This window comes from Melanerpes formicivorus, unplaced genomic scaffold (assembly GCF_026170545.1).
Source record: "Melanerpes formicivorus ecotype bairdi unplaced genomic scaffold, bMelFor1.0.p_v2 SCAF_2, whole genome shotgun sequence".
NCBI classification, from domain to species: Eukaryota; Metazoa; Chordata; class Aves; order Piciformes; family Picidae; genus Melanerpes; species Melanerpes formicivorus.
The window spans coordinates 42,274,458-42,297,539 of NW_027142354.1; the positions used below are offsets into that span (position 1 = coordinate 42,274,458).

Sequence of the window (23,082 nt, forward strand, 5' to 3'; positions counted from 1 at the left end):
ATAGTATTTACAGATCCTTTTCAAGCTGTTGGCCAGTGTAACTAAAGAGCAGAGATCACAGCAGCTTGCTTCATGATAATCTTCACTGTAAATTCAGGATTTAGGGCTCAACAGATGTCATTTTGCAGATTAGGTCATATGTTATTGTCCATCAAATATTCCAAGGCATAATTCTCTAAACTGTGACGATGGGGTAGTGGTAAATTTGGCTTGTAAAGGTTGAAAAATGGCTGCTGTTTTTTCAGTGTTGCTGTCAGGGGAAGATTCTTACTGGTCTGGAATGGCTGTGGGGATCTATCACTCTGGTGAGCCTGCTGCTGTAGTCACCAGTGAGCAGCTAGTGACTGCAGTGTCTCCTTGTTTGTGCTCCAGTCTGCTAAGGTCAGGCTGGTGACCAGGTCATCTAGTAGCTGTGACTTGCAAGTGTCAAGCTTGGTTTCAGAAGGTAATAAGACTTCTGCTTCATAAAAACCTTAAACCTTGTTCAAGGAGCAAGTCAAGCTGGAGAGAGTTGATGGTGGTTTCCCAGTTACCTTCCAGGGAGTGTGTGAAGTCTTGTTGCTCTAGGATTCCTTTTCCTATCCTTGCTTCCAATTACTCTTCCTGAAAAACTGGTTTTTCATTTCAGTGGCAGCTGTGACAGCCCTGAGAGTGAAACCAGGAATTATGGTGGAGTCCTGGAATTCTTTATTTGAATTTATTTCCTTCAGTAGATGCCTTTCTCTCCTGCAGTGGGGTCATGCACTTAGTTTTCTCTGCAGAGTGATAATTCAGCTTAAGGTTTGTACTGATTAATTTAAATATGTAATGTAACTTTTTTTTCCCTCCTCCTTAAAAAACCTATTTTCTATTGCAATACTGTATTGTTTTCTATTGTATTATGGTAACATTGGATTGCTTTCTGTTGTATTTTTGAGGCCTTGAGCAACCTGGTCTAGTGGAAGGTGTCCCTGCCCGTGGCAGGGGGGTTGGAATTAGATGGTCTTTTCAGGTCCCTTCCAACCCAAACCATTCTGTGGTTCTATGGTCTGGATGTAAACAGTGAATTTCAGGGGCTTAATTATGAAGGGTGTGTTTAACCAAGTTATTTATCTGAGCTAAAAACAAGCCTGGTGCCTTGTTACTGACCCTGCAATAGGAACTCCTTGGAGATAGTAGAATAGTGAGGAAGGGTGTGGAGGGAGGTGGGGGAGAACTGCGAGTACACTTGGCATTCAGAAAAGATGCCAAATGGAAGAAAAACACATTTCTGCTTTTGTTCTCCAAAACTGCAATGGGTAGAGGGCAAGCAGTCAAGATGTGTAGGTGTTAAATTCCTCATAGAAAGAGTGTTAAAGCCCAAAATACTCCAAGTGGATAGAAAGTCACCATTGAAAAGAAAAACAAATCCAAAAGCAAACCAAGAATAATTTGTTGGAAAGAAGATATCTCCTCTTTTTCTCATGAGCTTTCCAGAGGAGTTTTTCTGTGCTCCTGCTTTTGACAAACCTGATTTTTTGTGTCACTCTGTGTGAAGAGATCTGGGTGCCTGCTTGTGGCACAAATAGTAGGAAAATAATACTCAGGCTTAACGGACTTGGGTGTATCTGCACTGTGGGAGGAAACTGGGCTGAAAGTGCCCAGGTTTTGCCCACTTGTTGCCAGGCACCACTACTGAGGAACGGAAGGAAGGAAACCAAGTACCCCTAAGCAGTTGTCTAAGTGTCCCTGACGTGCTGCTGTTGCAAGCTTTGATGACGTGCTGCTGGTGTTTGCTCCATGACGTGCCACTGTCTTAGAACTCCTGTATGCAGCTGTGCACCTAGTCCCATCAAAAGTGTATAAAGAACTAGCAGTCTTCAGGTGGAAATGAGTCTCTTGGCATTAAAAGGTGGCTTGTAATGGTGGTCTTAATGGTCTTCTCAAAGCTTCATGCTCGTGAAGACTGCATTTTTGGATCAATCTTCAGTTTGCAGCGTTTCTCCTTGCTCCCCCAACCATGTGCAGAGATTAGTTGTCATCTGGAAGTGTATTGGAGAACAGATCCCTAAGAATCCATGGACTAGTACATAAAGGGTGGCTACCAGGAGGATGGAGACTCCCTTTTTACAAGGAGTTCCATGGAAAAGGGAAGGGGTGATGGGGACAAGTTACTGCTGGGGAGATTCCAGGCCTCCAGGAGAAAATGTTTCCCCAAGGGAACAGTGGATTGCCCTCCATTGGACAGTTTTAAGACTCAGTTTGATAGGGTGCTGGGACTTCTTATTTCAGCTAAACTAGTGCTTAGAAAGATTGGGCCAGATGGTCCTTGAGGTCCCTTCCAACCTGGCATTCTGTGAAGATGCACAGAGCTCTCATGTCCTTGCTTGTGAAGAGCCCTGCTGTTGCCATGAACTAGGTTTTGCTCACACTTAGTGTTGCTAGACAAGCTGTGTCTAAAACTAGGAGATGGTCTTCCAGTGACCTCAGGCTCAAAATGTAGAGGGTTTTCCTTTGTCTGCTGAAACTGTGCTACACCCTACTTCCTCTTTTGATGATTTCAGTAGAGTATTTTGGAAATACCCTCAGTTCAGGGAAGCACAGGCAAATTATTTAGTGTTCTGCATCTGGTTTCTCTGGGTTCCTTAGCTCTGCTAATTATTGGTTATCTTTGAGCATGTTAAGAGAGTCTAGCAAATTCTTGCTATAGAGAACAAAAATAACTGCCCAAAGGGCTTCTCTTTGTAATCTTTTTGTGCCTGATTAAAGCATTGACATTTAAGCAGTCTGCCCGCCAAAGACTGATGAATAACGAGCCTCAAATGTTGGCCCTTTTGGTCTGGAGGGAAGGAATTCTTGTGGTGGTGTGTTGTGTTGCACCCACAGTTTGGTCTTTTGGCCAAATATGAATTCCTAGCGAGAGATAGTTCCAGAGGTGGTGTAATGGATTTCACCCTGACAATTTGCATTTGAAAGAGCTGGAGAGTGAGGTTTGCCTTTGTAAGCTCCACTGTGTGTTTAAGGTGATGGCATCTGCTGCACCTTCAGTCTGGGAGGGGTTTTATGTGCTTGGCACAAAGGGATGTGCTTGGTGGTGGTCACAAGGTGTTGTGAGCCCTCTAGGGAAGATACTCCACTTACATCCAGCTTACTTTACCCTATGTTCTCAGGGTTCTGTGGAACATTGTCCAGCCTACAGTAGCCTGCATTGGTTTGGTTAAGTGGAAGTGGCCTTTCCAAGGGTTTCAGAAGGAGTTTCTGTTCCTGTTTCCCATTTGAAGCAGGAAGGAAGCTGGCAGTCCTATGCTACACTGCTGACTCCACGTCATATACATTTGTTGGCTCCATTCTTGCTGGATGGTAGGGCCTCCTTCAGCAGACTCTTTCTTAGATGTTGTTGTATGTGACGTAGAAGGTGCTTGATGAAGTCTTCAGGGTGTGTTGGTTCTTCCTAACAGATGGTCAGTTGTCCTACAGGAATTAAGGGGCAGAATGGAGATGGTGTGAGCATTAAGACAGATCTCTCAGCTTCTGTGTCTGTGCTAAATGACTGTCAGCCTGACTCCTGTGCTGTTGGGCCACACTTTTGGGTAGAATTTCCAGCTCAAGAGAGGAACTTGCCTTGTTTTATTTTCCTCTCTGTACACATTAGCTAAGAGGGTATTAGCTAAATCCCCTTCTTTTAGCTTATTAGCTAAATGAAATTGTGGAGTTTCCTTCTCTGGAGACTTTCCAAACACATTGTGATCCTGGGAAACTTGCTGTGGGTAACCTTAGGGGTCCGTGGGGTTGGACTAACTGATCTTCTAAGGTCCCTTCCAACCTCCATCATGCTGTGCTTATGGACTATAGCAGACTTACAGGTAACAGATGCTGCATAACCAATCAGAGTTGATCACAACCACCGTCTTAAAAGCTGAGAATTGCCCTCACCCATGCTTTGGATCTCTCAAATCCAGCAAGTCAACAGCTTAGGCAACATTCAAGATGCCTGCTCATAACCACACATTTTCGCATCTCTACCTGGCAGCTCTGCCTAGTAGGTACTGGGTTTATCTCAGACTGAGTACTATGTAGTTGAAGTACTGTGTAGAGTTAGGTAATGGTTGGCTTTGGTGAACTTAAAGGTCTTTTCCAACTGAAATGATTCTGCGGTCCTAAGGAAAATATGGCTGCCCAGAATTTGGAGGTTGTGGAGTTCAGTGTTTCATGGCATGAACAGGACTGTTTGATGTTTCCCAAGCTCTAATCAAACTTTTGTAAATGTATCTTTATCTGAAATAGTTATGTAACTCTCACTGCCGTGAATGCTGATGTAGTAAAGTGAGAGTAGATACCAGCTCTCCACTCCTTCTGACATGTGTCCAGAGTGCACCAGAGTGAGTGGTACAGTGGAGCAGCTTCTGGAGCGAGAGGCTGATTCACTCTGAGCGCTTTGCTTTCCAAGGAAACCCAGCAGTGACGTCTGCATTTTCAAGATCATTGTGCAAAGTGTCTGAACTGCAATGTCAGATCTTTCCCTATCTCCTGGGAGGGGTGCTCTGGGACCTAGAATGTGTGCGCTCCATAGCCACAAGCATGACTGTCCAGAGATCATGGTGTTGTAAGCTGTTATTGTAGCATTCTGCTGCCTGGTCCAGACTTTGCCTTTCATCACCCTGCACCAATCTTTTCCTTTAATGTGAGCTGATGAGTCAAAAGTCTGAGTCTTAATGCATTGCATTGCTGTTTATGAATCTGACTTTGATACTCAAGATTAAGTGCAGTTTTAGGTTGTTGGGTTTTTTTTTTTAATCTTCAGGGAAGAATGGCAGTCTTGCTGATTTGTTTAATAGTGGGTTTACTACACCTCCATGAAGGCTGTGGTTGAATAACACTGGAAGAGTGAGGTGTTGGAGGAGCCTCCGGTGTGTTGCATTACAAATTAGTGTTGATCCTGGTTTCGTAGGAATGAGAAAGGTGAGATTACCTTGCAAAGCAAACCCAAGACAAGTCAGTTACAGCCTATAAAGGTTCTGGTGTCTCCTAAGGAATGGCTGGTTGGAGTACAAGAGGTTTCCATGTCATCTTGTATCCTACAACCCAACTGCAGTAGCCCCACATCTCACGTTCAATGGATTAGTCGCTGTTTGATGCAGTATGGAGGTGGAGAAGGCCGCCGCTCTTCATCTTGTCTGTAACTCAGTGAGATGTTAGGTTTGTGGCACTTTGGGAAGCTGGGTGCCTGATGGGCAGGCTGCAGGATTGGGAGCTAGAAATTCCTGAGTAACGACCTTATCTCTGGTTGCTTCAATCCCTGGCTGTTCATTTGCCTGTTGTTCCTCCTAATGTTGGAGTTGTTAATTTTCTTAATTAAAATGATTCCCTTTGTGGCGTGCATCAGTGATCAATTGTCAATAGTAGAGGTGTGCACAGATACCTGTACTACTGATATTTCTGTTGATTTGATTGCAAACTAGGAGCCTGCTACCCTAGATATATGAATGTATGTATGGAACATTACTCCTGGGCTTGGATCCATAAGCTTCTCTGTGGTTTATGGCACAGGTGGTGCTGAGAAAGGCAAAAGCAGATCTTTAAGCAATGGCAGAGTGTCAGCTGTTGAGTTTTGCTGCGGAGGGTTGTGCTCAAATGGAGCAGTAGGGTAAGTCTGGCTTGAGTTTTTGCTGGGAGTGAGGATGCTGAGAGCTGCTAATTATATTTCACTGCTTGGTGAGGGACAGGTGTATGGACAGATACACACAGGGCTGCTAGCATTCCTCTGCATGTCAGGAGATGTAGCTGTTGTGGCAGTAGTAGAATTTAATTGTGGGAGTCTTCATTGAGGTAACTTACAACTCTAGGGCCACAAAGAGGCTGAGGGCCCTGGAGCATATCTGTGAGGAGGAAAGGCTGGGAGCCCTGGAGCTGTTGAGTCTGGAGAAGAGCAGCCTGAAAGGGGACCTGACCAATGCTCAGCAAGAGCTAAAGGGTGGGGGGCAAGGGGATGGGGCCAGGCATTTGTCAGTGGTTCCCAGAGCCGCAAGGGGCACAAACTGGAACCTGGAAGGTTCCATCTGAAGATGAGGAGAAACTTTGGTGTGAGGATGCTGGAGCCCTGGAGCAGACTGTCCAGAGAGGTTATGGAGTCTCCTTCTCTGCAGAGATTCCAAACCCACCTGGACATTGTAATCCTGGGCAAGCTGCTGTGGGTGACTGTGCTTTAGCAAGGAGGTTAGACTGGATCATATCCACAGGTCCTTTCTGATCTCTACTATGCTGGGATTCTAGGATTCCCTAAGGGCTGTAACCTTATTGCAGCAACTTCCCTGGATGGCTCTGTTTGGTAGTGCTTGGCTACCCTCACATCAGGAAGCAGGAGGAACTACCAGTAAACATATTCCTATTGTCCTCTACAGGAATTCCTTTGTAGTTCATACTGACATGATTATGAGAATACAATAACTCGACCCTTTTTTTGTGTGTGTGTGTGTCCAATTGTTTTATTGAGAAATGTCAGAAGAGAGCTTGCTTTCTTTTATTCTCCAATTATAATTTTCTCACTCCCATGTGTTTTTTCTAATGTGCTGGTGCATTACCATCACTAGTGAATGAAAACACAATGTTTTAGCTGGGAGCAGTGTGCGGCAACTGTGATACTTTATCGATGGATCAAAACTGTCTTGAGACATTTTGCAGGGCTGGGTATGGAGTAGGTAACTGAAGTTGCAGTGTTGATAGGACAACTCATTTGGCCTTGATGATTACTTAGTAAGCAGGACTCAGTTTCCTGGCAAATGTGATCTTTGCTGGAATTCACACAGAAATGTGGAATTAGGCACTGCAAAACCATAGAGGTGTCATTAAACTAACAATATTCTAATCTGAGTAATGGGGTAGAAACTAAGTGAAGTGTTCCTACACTCTTAGTCTTTCCCTGCTTGAGATACTCCCTGATCAGGAGCTGTAGTTGTGGGTCCTTAGCTTCCTGCAAAGGTATGTTGGGCAAAGCAAGATGAACATGAGCGAGGAAATCCTTACACCAAACATGCATGCGTTTGCACGTTGAATGTATTGCTTGGTGCTTTATTTAGGAGCAGAAACAGGCAGAAATGGCTTTCAGAATACCACATCTTCTTGCCTTTGGGTGTTTTTAGGTGTGTTATCTACCTATGTCATTGTATATAGCTCCTTCTACCGTTGGCACATCTATGGGAGCAGTTTGTGTTGGGTAGAAGTTACCTCTGCCTCTGTGCCTTCTTGCAGCACCTATCCTGGAGCTCATCTTCTGCAACAGGAGCTCATTTAGAGGTAACTGGATTATGTTAATCCTGAATCTCCATTAGTGGTTTATGGGGCTCTAGTGCAAGGAGGAGGAAAGAGGATGAAAAGTAGAGCATGGTCTACAGTAAGAGTAAAGTCATGCACAGGTGACGAGCTCCGATGTTCAGCATGACTGAGTTGCAGATAGACATACTTCTGAGTTGTCATTACTGATAAGCACAGAATTGACCTTTGCATTTCATCTTCCACCTCCTCTCTCCTCATCTCCAGGTTTCAGTACCAAGTTTCTTCTTTAATAGTCTGTTTTTCCTAGTGTTTCAGCGTTCTGACCTTTCCTACCACAATTCCCCTTTTTTTTTCCTTCAACAGAGATTTCAGACATTGGTACTTTGTTGTCTGCTGCAGGGATTTTGTGTGAATCAGACAAACTGATGGTTTTTGGAGCTCCCACACAAAAGGCTTAACCAAAACATTGCTGTTTGGATGCTTGTCCTCTGGAAGGGTGATTGACACAGTTGGAGTACTGCACTGTGTATGGTTACAAGCTCTTTAGGAGAGACAGGCGAGGGAGAAGAGGAGGAGGGGTGGCCCCATATGTTAGGGAATCTCTTGATGCCACAGAACTTGAGGTGGAGGATGAAAGAATTGAGTGCCTGTGGGTTAAAATCAGAGGGAGGGCTAACAAAACTGACATCCTGATTGGAGTCTGTTACAGACCACCCAACCAGGATGAAGAGGTTGATGAATTATTCTATAAGCAACTGGAGGCTGTCTCAAGATCATCAGACCTTGTCCTTATGGGTGTCTTTAACCTGCCAGACATCTGCCTGGAGCTTAATTCAGCAGAAAGGAGGCAGGTTCTTGGAGTGTATGGAAGACAGCTTCTTGATACAGCTGTTAAGTGAGCCTACCAGGGTCAGGCCCTGCTTGACCTACTGTTCTCAAACAGGGAAGGGCTGGTGGGAGATGTGATGGTAGGAGGCTGTCGAGGGTGCAGCAACCATGAGATAGTGGAGTTTTCAATATGCAGGGAAATAAGGAGGAGCAATAACAGAACCCTTGCTTTGGACTTGGGGAGGACAGACTTCAACTTGTTTAAGCAACTAATTCAGACAGTACCCTGGGTAGCAGCCCTTAAGAACAAAGGGGTCCAGGACAGTTGCACCTACTTCAAACAGGAGCTCTTGAAGGCACAGGAACTGGCAGTGCCCACATGCCAAAAGATGAGCCAGTGAGGAAGGTAACTGGCCTGGATGGGCAAGCAGCTCTTGCTTAAGGGAGGCTGTAGCCAGGTGGGGGCTGGTCTCTTCTCCCAGGCAACTGGCACCAGAACAAGAGGACACAGTCTCAAACTGTGCCAGGGGAAGTTTAGGCTCAGGGTGAGGAGAAAGTTTGTCACAGAAAAAGTAATTGGCCCTTGGAATGGGCTGCCCAGGGAGGTGGTGGAGTCACTGTCCCTGGAGGTGTTCAAAAAAGGATTGGATGAGGCACTTAGAGCCATGGTTTAGTTAGTCATGAGGTGTTGGGTGATAGGTTGAACTTGATGATCTCTGAGGTCTTTTCCAACCTTACTGATTCTGTGATTAATTTTGACAAGCCATCAGCTGCTTGACTAGCAAAGTGTTGATTGAACTGGAAGGCTGGAATTGCCCATTTTGCTTGTTGAATTTGGGTGATTTTTCAAGAGCCTGGGTAAAGAGACTGACTGCTTTTGCAGTCTTTGATCTCTTACTGAAAAATGTTTGATATAAAATTGTACTCTTTGATAGATTGAGATGAATTTTGGTTGTTCTGAGCTTCTCATCCTAATGAACTCCAGGAGCTCAGTGTTTTCAAGGCAGCTTGCTGTTGGTTTCAGCACAAGTCTGGAAGATATTTTATAGCTAAGTAATGAGTGTCTGGGAACTTTATGGTAATGTTTTACTTGCAGATCCTTCCTTATAGCTGTACTTCTGTTCTGAACCATGATAAGGCCTGAACTGTGCTTCAGATATTCAAGTGTCTCCATGAGCTGCTTGCTTTGAAGCAATAACATTTGATGTTCCTGTCTCTCCAGTTCAGGGCCCTTGGTATTTCACTCTGCAAAATCAGCTTTTCCAAAGGAAGTTTTTTCTCCTGTGAAGTCAGGGTTCCAGAAGTGCTGACTCTGTGATGAAACAGCAGTAAAAATAATACAAAAATTCCCCTCCCTCATTCCTTTAAATGTTTTTCTTTCTATCAGAACCTTATATCAACATAGTCCAGGGTGCTTAGGTGGAAGGTGTTTATCTGTATTGGGTGTGGGGAGCTATTGGTGAGCAGAGGAGCTTTTTGTTTTATTTTCATTTAGAGATACTTTGCTTTTATTTTTTCTTTTCAGGAGCATTCTGCTGAATGGAGGCACTTGCAGTCTGTAAATAAACTCTGCTAGTGGATCTGGGGCTTCAGTCCTTATTTAAGATCTGGCTTTTTCAATTTTTATTGAGGATACTTCTGGTCCCAGGAGTGGAATATAATTCTCAAGTCTGTGCCTGTATCCCAGTGTGGGAGTTCATAGTATCATAGTATCAGTCAGGGTTGGAAGGGACCACAAGGATCATCTAGTTCCAACCCCCCTGCCATGGGCAGGGACACCCCACACTGGATCAGGCTGGCCAGAGCCTCATCCAGCCTGGGCTTAAACACCTCCAGGGACAGGGCCTCAACCACCTCCCTGGACAACCCATTCCAGGGCTTCACCACTCTCATGGTGAAGAACTTCCTCCTCACATCCAGCCTGACTCTCCCCACCTCTAGCTTCATTCCATTCCCCCTAGTCCTATCATTACTTGAGATCCTGAGAAATCCCTCCCCAGCCTTCCTGTAGGCCCCCTTCAGATACTGGAAGACCACAATTAGGTCACCTGGGAGCCTTCTCTTCTCCAGACTGAACAGCCCCAACTCCTTCAGTCTGTCCTCATAGGAGAGGTGCTCCAGCCCTCTGATCATCCTCCTGGCCCTTCTCTGGACACGTTCCAGCACCTCCATATCCCTCTTGTAATAGGGGCTCCAAATTATAAGGAAATACAAGGAAACTGTATGAGCCCTATTGACAGACTTGCTACTTTTCCTGGGAGGGGAAGAATAAAACCCCAAGTGTGTGAATATTACCCCTGACAGTCTGTAAAAACATAAGCCAGATCTTAGTTTCCTATTTGTGGCTGCACTGTTATTAACTGATGGTGTCAGTTGTAATTGCTTCCTGGATTTACAAGAGTGAAATCAAGTCCCTTTTAATCTCTTTTCTCATGTATAAAGGTACTGTAATAACTAGGCTGGTGTGTTCTGTTTCGTAAAAGCCCAATATTTGCCATCTAAATGGGTAACTATCTTAATGCTTAGAAATAATATATAAATATTGTCAATAGCTAAAGGGTGGGGGGCAAGAGGATGGGGCCAGACTCTTGTCAGTGTTGCCCAGTCACAAGACAAGGGGCAGTGGGCACAAACTGGATCTCAGGAGGTTCTGTCTGAACTGGAGGAGAAAATTTTTTGTTGTGAGGGTGCTGGAGCTCTGGAGCAGGCTGCCCAGAGAGGTTGTGGAGTCTCCTCTGCAGAGAGTCCAAACCCACCTGGACATTGTGATGCTGGGCAAGCTGCTGTGGGTGACTATGCTTTAGCAGGGAGGTTAGACTGGATGATCTCCAGAGCTCCCTTTCAACCCCACCATGCTGGGATTCTGTGAAATATAAAGTTCAGAGAGGAGTCCTCTGCCATGGTCGTAATATGGCTCTAGCTGTCTGATGGGACACGTACAGAAGGAGGTTGTGGATGTATGAAACATGAGAAATCTAAGCAATCAAGTGCTTGGTCATTTGCAGTTGTCCAGTGGATCAGATATAGCAAGCCTCTGTTACCAAATTATAACAATAACCATTTTTAGCAAGCTCCTAGGAAAACTCAGAATTGTTTAAAATGCCTCTAGCAAGCAGTCTGAGAACTGAGGCCAGAAAATAGTCACCTGTTACTGCAGACAGAAAAGTTCTGTGTGGAATATGGGTGATATTTTTTAAATCCTGAATAATAGAATCTGGCTCCAGAGTAGCTGGAGCAGTTTATTTTATACCAATATTACTTAGTGCAGTCTCAAGCAGCTATTGGAGATCAGGCAAGAGTTTGCTGCTAGTGTCTTCTATGAGAGGTACTTGAGTTAGACTTTTTGAATCTGTGGTGTGTCTGCATGCCATGATAGAAGCATTGAATGGTTTGGGTTAGAAGAGACCTTTGAAGCTCTCCTAGTCCAGCCACCCTGCACTCAGCAGGGACATCTGCAACCAGAGCAGGCTGCTCAGGGCCCCAGACAACCTGACCTGGAATGGTTTCAGGGATGGGGCATCTCCCACCTCTCTGGCCAACCTGGGCCAGAGTCTGACCACCCTCAGTAGAAAACATTTTTTCCTCCCTTCTCTTCAGTCTAAATCTTCCTCTTCTAGTTCAAACCATTACCCCTTGTCCTGTCACAACAGGCCCTGCTAAGTAGTCTGTCCCCAGCTTCCTTACTGGCCCCATCAAGTACTGAAAGGCCACATAGATGATGACACTTGGTTCCTTATGAGGGCTACTTAAACCATGTTCTTCTTTGCAACATACTTTTCAGAACATTTTTGATTCATCTGACTAATCCATCTTTTCTACTCCCTGGTAGTGCCTTAGGGGAGGTTTAGGCTGGATGTTAGGAAGAAGTTCTATACAGAGAAGATTGCCCATTGGAATGGGCTGCCCATGGAGGTGGTAGAGTCACTGTCATTGGAGGTGTTCAGGAGGAGACTTGATGGGGTGCTTGGTGCCATGGGTTAGTTGTTTAGGTGGGTTGGATTGGTTGATGGGTTGGACACGATGATCTTGAAGGTCTCTTCCAACCTGGTCTGGTCTATTCTATTCTAAGTGCTTGTATTTAAATGTTTGGGGTTGTTTTTGGTGGTTTGTATGTTTGTTGTTTGTTTTCTTTTGTTTTGTTTTTTTTTTAAATGGCCTCTAGCTAAACATGGAGGACACTTTAAAGGGAATTGTTTCTTCTACATGAAGAATCCAGAGCTGATGTTCTTTAGCACTACTTGGACTTTATTTTGAAGTCAAATGTTCATGCTGCTGACCAAGGAGTGTGAATCATGAAGGTGGAGGAGTTGCTTTCTGCTTCTTCTCCTCATCTTCCTTCTAGTCAAGAGACCATGTGCTTTGCTCCACACATTGAAACGTAGGTGACTGCTCCTTCTGCAAACACCAGGGGTAGCTGATGATGTGTGCCATCTGGCTCTGGCTGTGTGAGTTGGACTCCTTCAAGCAGCATCACTAAAGCTGGTGAATTTGTGCTGTAGATACACGAGTACGTGAAAGATGGATGGGAGAAATTCAGCATGTTTCTGTGTTTTCATTTCTGGTATTACATGATCAGGAAAGAATTTGGGAGTACTATTTTTACAATTGGCCTTCAACAGAGGAGAAAGCAGCAGTGTGGATTCCAGCCTTCGATGAAGTAACAGGAAGGGAAGCAATGAAAACCATAAACTGTGCTGAGTAACATTTCCTCTCTCCTGCTACACCCCCCGAAGGGTGACAAAGTCTTTATTGAGCCTGACAGGATTCCTAATAAAAGATGCATTCAGTCTGGGGAAGGAGCCTGCTGAATCACTGGGAGGCAAGGAATGGCAGTGGGCTGGAGGAAAGCCTCCTGCTTACAGCTTACACAACCTGCTCTCCGTGCTCCCAAAATGACTCGTGTCTGCTTTACTGTGATCTAGGCAGGTTAGCTCACAGATGGAACAGAGAGAAATCCAGCCCCTGGCTGGGAATGTGTTAAGAACCTTGTCCTGATCCCAAGTGAGTCCTTGGTTCTGCTGAAGTTTCACAGAATCCCAGAATGCCAGATCATCTGGTCCAACCTTTCTAGGTACTAGTCTAGCTGAAATGAGCTGGCCCAGCACCCTGTCAGGCTGAGGTTGAAAACTGTCCAATGGAGGGCTGCTTTCCCCGGGAGATGATTTCAAGGTCTGGCTGTTCTCACAGGGAAACATTTTCTTCTGGAGGCCAGTGGGAATCTCCCCAGCAGTAACTTGTCCCCATCACCCCTTGTCTTTTCCATGGAACTCCTTGTAAAAAAGGAGTCTCCATCCTCCTGGTAGGCACGCTTTATGTACTGGTTCATGGCAAGAAGGTCTCCCCCGAGCTGAACAAACCCAGCTCTCTCAGCCTCCCCTCATGACAGGTCTGTGTTCCTGCTTGGTGCTCTCTGGTTGGAGCACAGAGGAGAAGGAAGCAGGACTTTCTAAACAGCAGACAGGGAGGTTGTGGCAGCTTTCAACCATGCAGCTTCTTTCCCTGCAAAATTTCCTACCTGATGGTCTTTTTGAGTCGGAGGAATTTGGGAAGCTGTTGCCATATGGTTTAACTGGTTTCAAAGGCAGAAATGAGTGTCTGTTTCTTTTCAAGTATTTTAGCTGTGATGCAGCTGAATCTGTAACAGATCTTTAGATGATACTGAGGTTTTGGGTTGCTCTGAAGGATATAAAATACACATCTTGGCAGCTGTCTTGTGTTACCTTGGAAAAAGCAGGGATGCAAACTCCCGTGGGCCACCCTTTGAGCTTCTGTATGAAGCAGGTCCTTGTACGTGACCCAGGGAATCCTGGGTGGCTTGGCAGCCTCTGTGGGTGGGGTGTAGGGAGCCTGGAGTGAGCCAAGCATATGTTCCTGCAACAGGAATTTCATGTGTTTGGGGTGGAATTGAGAGACAGGTTTTGCGTAGCTCTTTGGGACAGGTTTGCATGTGAGAGCAATCTGTCTGGAACTTGCTGACACAGCTGCTTCTCCTCTGTGGCTTTGAAGTGCTGCTTCTGCTATGCAAGTTTCTGCTCTTTTCTCATTCCCTGTGCAAAAAAATGGCTGGACTGACTGAACACTACCTGCTGGTCTGCATTCTTTGTGAGACCCTTTACCTGAGGGGTATCTCTGAAGGCCAAGCTCATGGGGATCTGGGAGCTGGAAGAAGTCTACTGGAAAGCTATTCAGTGGATAAGGACCTAGTAGCTCTGGTTGATAGCTGGCTGGATATGAGCCAGCATGTGCTCAGGTGGCCAAGATGGCCAACAGCATCCTGGTCTGGATCATCAATAGTGTAGCCAGCAGGATTCAGGAAGGGTTTTCCCCACTGTACTCAGAACTGGTGAGGCTGCACCATGAACACTGGGATCAGTCTTGGGCCACACACAAGTCTTGTGAGGATTGGCTGAGGGAACTGGGATTGTTCAGCCTGGAGAAAAGGAGGCTGAAGGGAGACCTCATTGCTCTCTATGCCCCGAAGGAGGTTGTAGCAAGGTGGGAGTCAGTCTTTTCTCCCAAGGAACAAGTGACAGGATGAGAGGAAATAGCTTCAAGTTGCTTCAGGGGAGGTGTAGGTTGGACATGAGGAAGAATTTCTTCCCCTGGGGGCTTGTAAAGCCGTGGCCCAGTCTGGCCAGGGCAGTGGTGGAGTCCCTAACTCTGGAAGGGTTTCAAAACCATGGAGCTGTGGTGCTGAGGGACATGATTTAGCAGTGACCTGGTGCTGCTGGGTTGATGGTTGGACTTGATGATCTTAAAGGTCTCTTCCAATCCAAATAATCTTATGATGCTATGATCTCTGGTTCCCTGCCCTACTGCAGTGAGCAGCTGCCCCATGGTCAGTGCAGGGTGGCTGTGGCTGGATGCAGCTTGTGGGAACTTTACTGCCTCTCCCCTTTCATATGACATAACATGAAACTATGTGTGGGGTGTCCCTGCCCATGGCAGGGGGGTTGGAACTAGATGATCCTTGTGGTCCCTTCCAACCCTGAATGAAACTATGAAACTATGAAACATACCGGGCAGTGTTAAAGGGACTCTGGGGGGATTTAGGGTTTCCTCAGCTTCCTTGATCCCTCAGTGCAGTTACTGAGGATGGGTTGTTTTGAGATGTATCAGAATTTGCAGCTATGAGGTCATTTTGGAACTATTTATTTTCCTTAGAAATAGAACAGATTTCCTGCTTGGGGTATTACAATAATCCTGTGTCACTGGAACACCTGGCTGGGGTCACATCATTAAAGCATCAGGTTTTGATTTTATGTTTGCCAAGAGCAAAGCTGCTCTTGATGATGTAGTCATTTCACCCTCATTCCAGAGCATCACACTGATTTTTGCCCACTTTGAACACTGCAGGAGAATTTGTCTTGGACCTTACTTCAGTTGATGTGAATCTCATTTGTACTGGCTGGATGTGGTGGTGGTAGTTGGAAGACTTTGTGTTGGGAACTCTGTACTTGAGGTCATCTTTGGTTCACTGGATCTTGAATGCCAAGCTTTGTAAAGTTGCTCCTTCGATTAAAGACTTGTAGTGCTAGGACGAGGGGCAGTGGCTTTCAGCTGGAAGAGGAGAGATTGAGACTGGAGATGAAGAAATTATTTCTAGTGAGGGTGGGGAGACACTGGAACAGCTTGCCCAGGGAGGTTGTGGATGTCCCCTCTCTGGAGGTGTTCAAGGACAGGCTGGAGGAAGCCTTGAGCAACCTGGGCTAGTAGGAGGTGTCCTTGCCCATGGCAGGGGGGTTTGGAACATCCAACTCAAAACTATTTGATGATCTGGTTTGCTTTATGGAATGAATTTTCAGTTGATGCTGCTTTTATTTTCCCTTATGCTACAGTCATGGCATCTTGTGGTAATCTCAGAATCCCAGCATGGTGGAGGTTGCAAGGGACCTCTGGAGATGATCTAGTCTGACCTGTGCTGGTAAAGCAGAGTCACCCACAGCAGGTTAGCATCAGGCAGGGACAACAAGAGGTGGTCTGGCTGAGTGGCTCACACCATAGTTCAGTGAGTTGAAGATGTTTCCATAAAAGAAAGCTGCTCTATGTAGTGTTATTTTGCTACTGAAATCTCCATGGTTTGACAGTGCCTTTGGTTTAGCAGCTGGTGAAGCTTTTTGTCAGAAGGATGTGAGTGTCAGGGGTGATAAAAGCTGCTGCTGGATGGAACTGGGGATGCTGGTGTTGGCACTGGGCCATGCTTTCCATGTGGATAGCATGGATATTCTGAAGAATATTTTGGAGTAACTTGTCATGTTATCCTTCTGTGTGTTCAGTAATAGCAGTGCCATCCCCAAAGAGAGCCCTTGGTTTCTGGTCTTCTGCTTAAGCACATGTCACTTGGTACAGTCTGCTCTTTCACCTGAGGAATGTGAAGAAACAGATGTGCTCTGCTTTTTAAACAGAGCAGCTGAGAACACCTCCAGTCGTGGACCTGCTGCTGTCAGAACTGCAGGCAATGAAAATAAGCCATCGCAGGCAGCTTTGTGCAGTAGCACTGTGGTTGTGGTGCTCATGTTTCATAGAATGGCAGAATGGTTTGGATTGGAAGGGACTTGGAAGATCATCTATTTCCACTCACTGCCATGGAGAGGGACATCTCCTGCTGGTCCAGGTTGCTCGAGGCCTCATCCAGCCTGGTTTGGACCTCCTCTAGGGTGTTAGATTGATGCTTCAGTGACCCTCTGGCTTCCAGCCATCATCCCTTACAGGCTGTGGTGTTCAAGCAGGTGGTGTTTGGACTCTGATTCCTAGCTGGTGCTCTTTGGTGTTTCTCTAAGAAAATCAGGTTTGTGGCAAGTCACAGCTGGGGGATTAAAATGAGATTGGACCATGTGAAATGGGTGCTTTATGAGTACTTGTGTTCAGCATCATGGAAAGCTACAAGGGACTACAAGGGCTTGTAGTGATAGGATGAGAAGAAATGGATTGAATGTTGAGGAGGTGAGATTTAGACTGGAGATTATTAGACAGACATTCTTTCCAGTGAGGGTGGTGAGACACTGCAACAGGTTGCCCAGGGAGGCTGTGGATGCCTCCTGCCTGGAGGTCTTCAAGGCCAGGTTGGATGAGGCCTTGAGCAACCTGGGCTGGTGGGAGGTGTGTCTGCTTATGGCAGGGGAGTTGCAACTAGATGATCATTAAGGTCCCTTCCAACTCAAACTGTTCTATGGATCTATGAATAATGACATTACCAGAAAGAAGGCAGTTTTACTGTTTTTTTTATGTGGCCTGCCATTCTGTCTGACCTTTCCTTTGCTGCAACGCTCCATGGCTGTTGGATTTCCAAACAGTGATGATGAAGCCAAAGAACTGAAGTCAATCCATTGTAGGTCCTGAGGCCAGTGTGCACATTGATTTATCTTTTGTAAACACAGTGTGAATGCAGCACTTGAAAATCCAGAACATATTTTCCCAGGCTGAGCTGGAGGGAGTGCTCTGAGGAATAGAATGATTTTGTTGTGCCTGCGTTGAACGCTAACAGCCCACCTGTTCAGGACAGAAAATGCAATGATGAATAGCCCCAGTGAGCTGTGCCCTGGCATGTGGTCTGCACCAGCAGCACAGATATTTTAGTGACTGAAGAGGATTCTTCTGTGTAGTGAGGAGCTGGAACAGCTGTATCTCCTGATTACATCTTGGGCAGCAAATCCAGCTTTTAAAGTGAAATCTTCTTCATGTTTCGTAGAAGCTGTTTCCTTCTGTGGTTGCTAATGGGTGGCACTGATGTGATACTGAGTCTCAGTAGCAGGAGGTGGGAGACAAATGTAAAACTTCATTGTCTCCACAGGACAAGGGGCAGTGGAGTTGAAGTAGAGCAGAGTAGATTTAGATTGGACATTGGGAAGAATCCCAGACTGCTTTGGGTTGGAAGGGACCTTTAAAGGTCATCTAGTCCAGTTCCCTGCCGTCAACAGGGGCATCTGCCACTAGAATAGGTTCTCGGAGCCCCAGGCAACCTGACCTGGAATGGTTCCAGGGATGAGTCATCTGCCACTTCTCTGGGCAACTTGGGCCAGGGTCTTATCACCCTCAAAGCATAAAACATTTCTTCCTTCTCTCTAGTCTTAGTCTCCCTCTTTTAGTTCCATTCCTTGTCCTGTCACAGCAGGCCCTGATAAAAAGGTCTGTCCCCAAAGCTCTTTACTGTGAGGGTGGTGAAACACTGGAATTAGTTGCCCAGAGAAGTTGTGGACTCCTCGTCTAAGATCTGGCTGGATGTGGCCTCGAGCAGCCTGGTCTAGTGGAAAGTGTCCCCGCTCATGGCAGGAGGTTGGAACTAGATGATCTTCAAGGTCCCTTTCAACTCAAGCCATTTTATGATTCCTTTTGGCCAAAGAATATTTTGGAGTAACTTGTCACATTATCCTTCTGCCAAAGATTGGACTAAGTTAGAGAGGCCGTAGGGTGGAGTAGAGTTTGTAGTAGTGCTACCGGCTGGAGCTGAGGTAGATATGAAATAGCTTTTTCTCTCTAAACATAACACTTTTACTATGAAAAGATCCTGTGGTTCTCTGTTCCATATATACTGGCTAGACTGTGGTTTAGGTTTTCACTAGGCTTCTGTGCTATTGCTGAGCTACTTCTGCAGAATTTCCTCTTTAAAGAGGTGTTAGAAGGTTTCAACCGTTTTAGGACAGTCCTGTTCATCTGAGGTCAATCTGTGTTTTTTCCACACATTGCTTGCTGCTGTATCCTTTCATGTAAGTAATATTTTAAGAGAGATTTAAAATAAACTTGTATTTCAGGTAAGTGTTTGTGCATCACTTGAACTGTACTCTTTTCACTGCCACAGCTTCAGTGTGGACAGGGTTCTTCAAGCCTGCATGCATCCTGACCTGTCTACTCACGTAGGCTTTGTCTCTAGAACTGTGTCTCCTAAGCCTGTGTAGATTACTGCAGAACCTGAGAAGGTAATGCTGAAGTGATTAGATGTTGTGAATGAAGTTTCTCATGTCTTTTTTGTCTTTTTTAGGACTTAAATATTATCTACACTTTCCTTCATGGGCTGGATATACTCTCACACTTCAGGGAACATCAGCTAAGGTAAAGTAGAACCACAGAATTGTTTCAGTTGGAAGAGACCTGTAAGATTGAGTCCAACCTTCAACCTAAGATGGTGGCCACTAAATCATGCCCTCAAGTGCCATGTCCACACATTTCTTGAACACCTCTAGGGATGGTGACTTCACCAGCTCCCTGGGCAGCCTGCTCTAATGCCTGACTACTCTTTCAGGAAAGAAATTTTCCCTGATATTCAGGCTAAACCTCTCCTGGTACAATTTCAGGCTATTTCCTCTCAGTCTATCACCTCATTCTATTACCTCATTCGAGGGACAAGAGACTAACCCTCACCCGTCTCCAACCTCTGCTCAGAGAGTTAGAGAGAGTAATGAGGTCTCCTCTCCCCTCAGCCTCCTCTACTCCAGCTTGAACAACTGCAGTTCCCTCAGCTGCTCCTCAGCAGGCCTGTTCTCCAGACCCTTCTTTGTTGCTGTTTAGTGTTACTCAGCCCAGCTGGTATCTGTGACTGTGCTTTTGGTGAGATGAGCAAAGCTTTTGTCTGCCCTCACTTCGAGGTGGCCAAGTCCATTGCTGAGTGAAGTCATTGCAATAATGTGGTGTGGAATCTGAACTAATTAGCTTTGCTGAGAACCAAGGCAGAGCCCGTTCCCATTTGTCTCCAGAGGGCTGTGGACGCAGTGCCCTATGTTAACTCCAGATTACAAAAGCTTTTTAATGCTTCAGAGGATCTCAGTAGACATAAACTGGAAGGGCAGCAAAGCACAAAAAAGTGCGTTGGAAGTTTGAGTTGCTTCAGTTCTGTTGCTATGGGTAATTCCAGCGCGTGGGAGTCATTTCAGCTCGCAGAGAACATGCTGTGTGCTATCTGTTTGGATAATGAAGAACACCATAATCATTTTAATTTTATGGTGAAGCACATCTTTTGCTTAGAACAAAAAAAAAAGAAAAGAAAAAAAAGAAAAGTTGTTGAATTTGAGGTCTTAGAGCCTTAAAGTGACTCTAGTGAAATGTGGTGATTAATGGCTTGTGATCTTTGAGGATTAAAACTGCAATGAAACGTCTCCTCTTCCTTCAGAATAATGTCATCAAGTGCCCGCTACGAGAGGTACAAGGGCAACCAAGTTCTCTTTTGGTAAGTACACATCACCCACTAGAGTTCTTGAGTAAGTGTAAACAAAGCCACTGTGTTGCGTGTTGTAATACAGCTCTTGTGTTTGCAGTCGTTGTAAACAGAAAGATTTACAGCGTGTAAGCTTGGCCAGGCTGGGTTAGAGCTCTGACAGGAGGTGGTTGTAACAGTAGAACAGTGTGGACATTGGAGACTTGCCCATGAATTATCAGCACGGCTCCCACTGACAGCAGAGGTGTGTCTGTGCACACACAAGCAATGAAAGTGCAGGTTGTCACCTCTGCTGGCGGTGGGAGCTGTGGTGACAACTCAGTAGGTGGCACTCTTCCCCTGGAGCTGGCACCAGCTGCTTTGTAGGAGAATCTTGCATTGGAGGAGTGATGGAGCTCAGACACCCTCTTTTCTTCTTAAATTGCTAGAATTAGTGTTTTTTTAGCTCAGAGTTCCATTTTAGTTCTTGCTGGGAGGCAAAGTACACCTTCCCCCCTCCCCCCCCCCATATTTTAGCATTACTTGTGGTGTATTTATCCTGTCAAAGCTAATCCCAGCTGAGTGAGGCACATCTTCCACTACACCTCAGTCTCGATGAGATGCTGCCGCTTAGTTCATGTGGTGGGTATGTGTGACACAAACCTGCTGCATCACCAGGCTGAAGTGTCTGTTTGAGGTGGTGTGCTGGAAGAGGAAGAGGCTGTTGGGCTGTAGCTGGGATGCGTTTGGGAACTCTGCTGCCATAAACCACAGTAACTGCTGTGCAGGGCCGCAGGCTGAAACGTTGGCCTGTGTCCTGTGCGTCTGTCCGGGGTCAAGCGGCACAATGGGGAACAATCCTGCATCTGTCTGTGCGCTGCAAGTGCAGAGCTGGAGGAATGCGAGGCAGGAGTCAGATGTACAGGGCTCAGATTTTATCTGTAACACTTGACAGGTCCCTGCAGTGCTACTGCCCCTGTTGGATTGCACATTGACTTCAGCATGGAACGAAAGCTTTCCTGCATTCCGCTGCCGCTGAAGTGAAATGGTTTTTGCTGACAATTAGTAGTCTCATTTGAATGTAATAAATTTTTGAGTTGACTTAAATGTCAAATTGTAAAGGCAAGAAAACATTCTGGGTGTAGATGTTGGAAAGTCCCTTCTTTGTAGTGTTCAATACAGTTCTTAGGTTTGCAGCCCACATAGCAAACTGGAAGAGTGATTATTAAACTGGTAGGTGATTATTTTACTCCAGAAACATTTTGGATCTGTTATATGTAGTATATTTGGATATAGATTGCTCAGTGGCTGTAAGAAAACAATAGATATCAATCATTTCTCTCCTTCCAGCTCTGAAACTATTGCAAGATGCTGGTATATATTGCTTTCTGGGTCTGTGCTCATGAAGGATTCCATGTTTTTACCGCCTTGCAGGTATGTACAGTTACTATTATTTAAGCTAAGGCAAGATTTCTCTATTGTAATAATTGCTTTCTTGTAGGGTGATGTTACTGTCAATTCTTCACAATTCTTCTGTTTCTTTCTGAAGTTTGGTAATGGAAGAAGTGTTTGCTACTTTGATTTCAGTTCCCTTTCACTTTTTCTGCACGTTGCAATCTCTGAAAAGCTGCACTTCATGGGGTTTAAATCTCATTTGGCTTTTGAAGTTTGAGAGAATTTGAAGTTAGCTTAACTTGGGGGCTCTTTGAGTAATTCCTCTTGGGTAACTATTTTGTATAGAGTTCCCTGTCTCACATGATGACTGTGGATCACATAGCATCTACCACTGGTTGGAGGCTGTATTTAATGGCAGGTATGATTTCTGTCTGAAGCAAGAAAAGAGGCCAGCATCACTGGTTACAGACAGCGTGTGTCGGGAGTCTGACTGCCTCTCACAGCTGAAGCAGTGAATGTTGTGATGTGACTTAACTGAAGCATACTGTGACTTGAGCTGGACCTTGCTCATGTAATACAATGAGTAGTCAGAGTAATTATCTGCTTTACCTTGTACTTCACTCATTTAAGATCATCCAGTCCAAACATTAACTCAGCACTTCCAGGTCACTGCTAAACCAGTCCCTAAGCACCACATCTCCAGAGCTTATCAGTTCCTCCAGGGATGGGGACTCCACCACTGCCCTGGGCAGCCTGTTCCAGGACTTGACAATGCTTTGGGGAAGAAATTGTTCTTCATGTCCAACCTAAACCTCCCCTGATGCAACTTCAGGCCATTTCCTCTTGTCTTATTTCTTGTTCTTTGGGAGAAGAGACCAATCCCCATCTGGTTCTGACCTCCTTTCAGGGAGTCGTAGAGAGCAATGAGGTCTTCCCTCAGCCTCCTTTTGCCAGGCTGAACAGCCCCAGTTCCTCAGAGACTTGTGCTTAGTTATAGGCTGCAAGTTAAATCTTAATGCTGAGGAGTGACTGAAGTTTAACAGTGCTGAAGTGAGGACATGGCAAGTTGATATTTGCGTAGAACCTAACTAAAATCAGTATTGTGCTAAACTGGAGGAGTAAGTTACTTAAGAGCATCATTAAGGTTACTTGCACTTTTATTTTACAAGAGGGGGAAAAAAAAAAGACAAAATAGAAGCAAAATAGCTCTGTTATTGCTACTCAGAAGATTACAGCTGGTTTTGTTCTGGATAATGAGGAAAAATAGCTGCTAGATGCTGAAAGGGTCACAGAGTTCTGTCAGATTAAACTGCTGGCAGGTTGCAGTATGGATAGTGTGGCTCCTGGGGTGATTGGCCCCTTATTTAGCAAGATCTCATGAAAGGGAAGAGAATTCCCTTCCCTGCTGGCTAGCCAGCTTGTTCCCTGTGCAGGTCTCCATTGCACTGGGGGAGGAAAAAAAAAGAAAAATTCAAATGTCAGAGGAGCTTTGATGTGCTGAAGGTTTG

General features: G+C 45.4%; 1 protein-coding gene across 7 annotated transcripts in view; it reads left to right on the plus strand.

Annotated features, from left to right (window-relative positions):
• RAPGEF6 (Rap guanine nucleotide exchange factor 6) overlaps window positions 1-23,082 on the plus strand; it is a 149,981-nt gene that overhangs the window by 13,689 nt on the left and 113,210 nt on the right. For all 7 annotated transcript variants that reach the window (XM_068158152.1, XM_068158198.1, XM_068158170.1 and 4 more), the window contains exons 2-4: window positions 19,031-19,101; window positions 20,156-20,212; window positions 21,530-21,613. In XM_068158152.1, coding sequence (XP_068014253.1) covers window positions 19,031-19,101; window positions 20,156-20,212; window positions 21,530-21,613 — 212 coding nt within the window. The remainder of the gene's footprint in view (window positions 1-19,030; window positions 19,102-20,155; window positions 20,213-21,529; window positions 21,614-23,082) is intronic.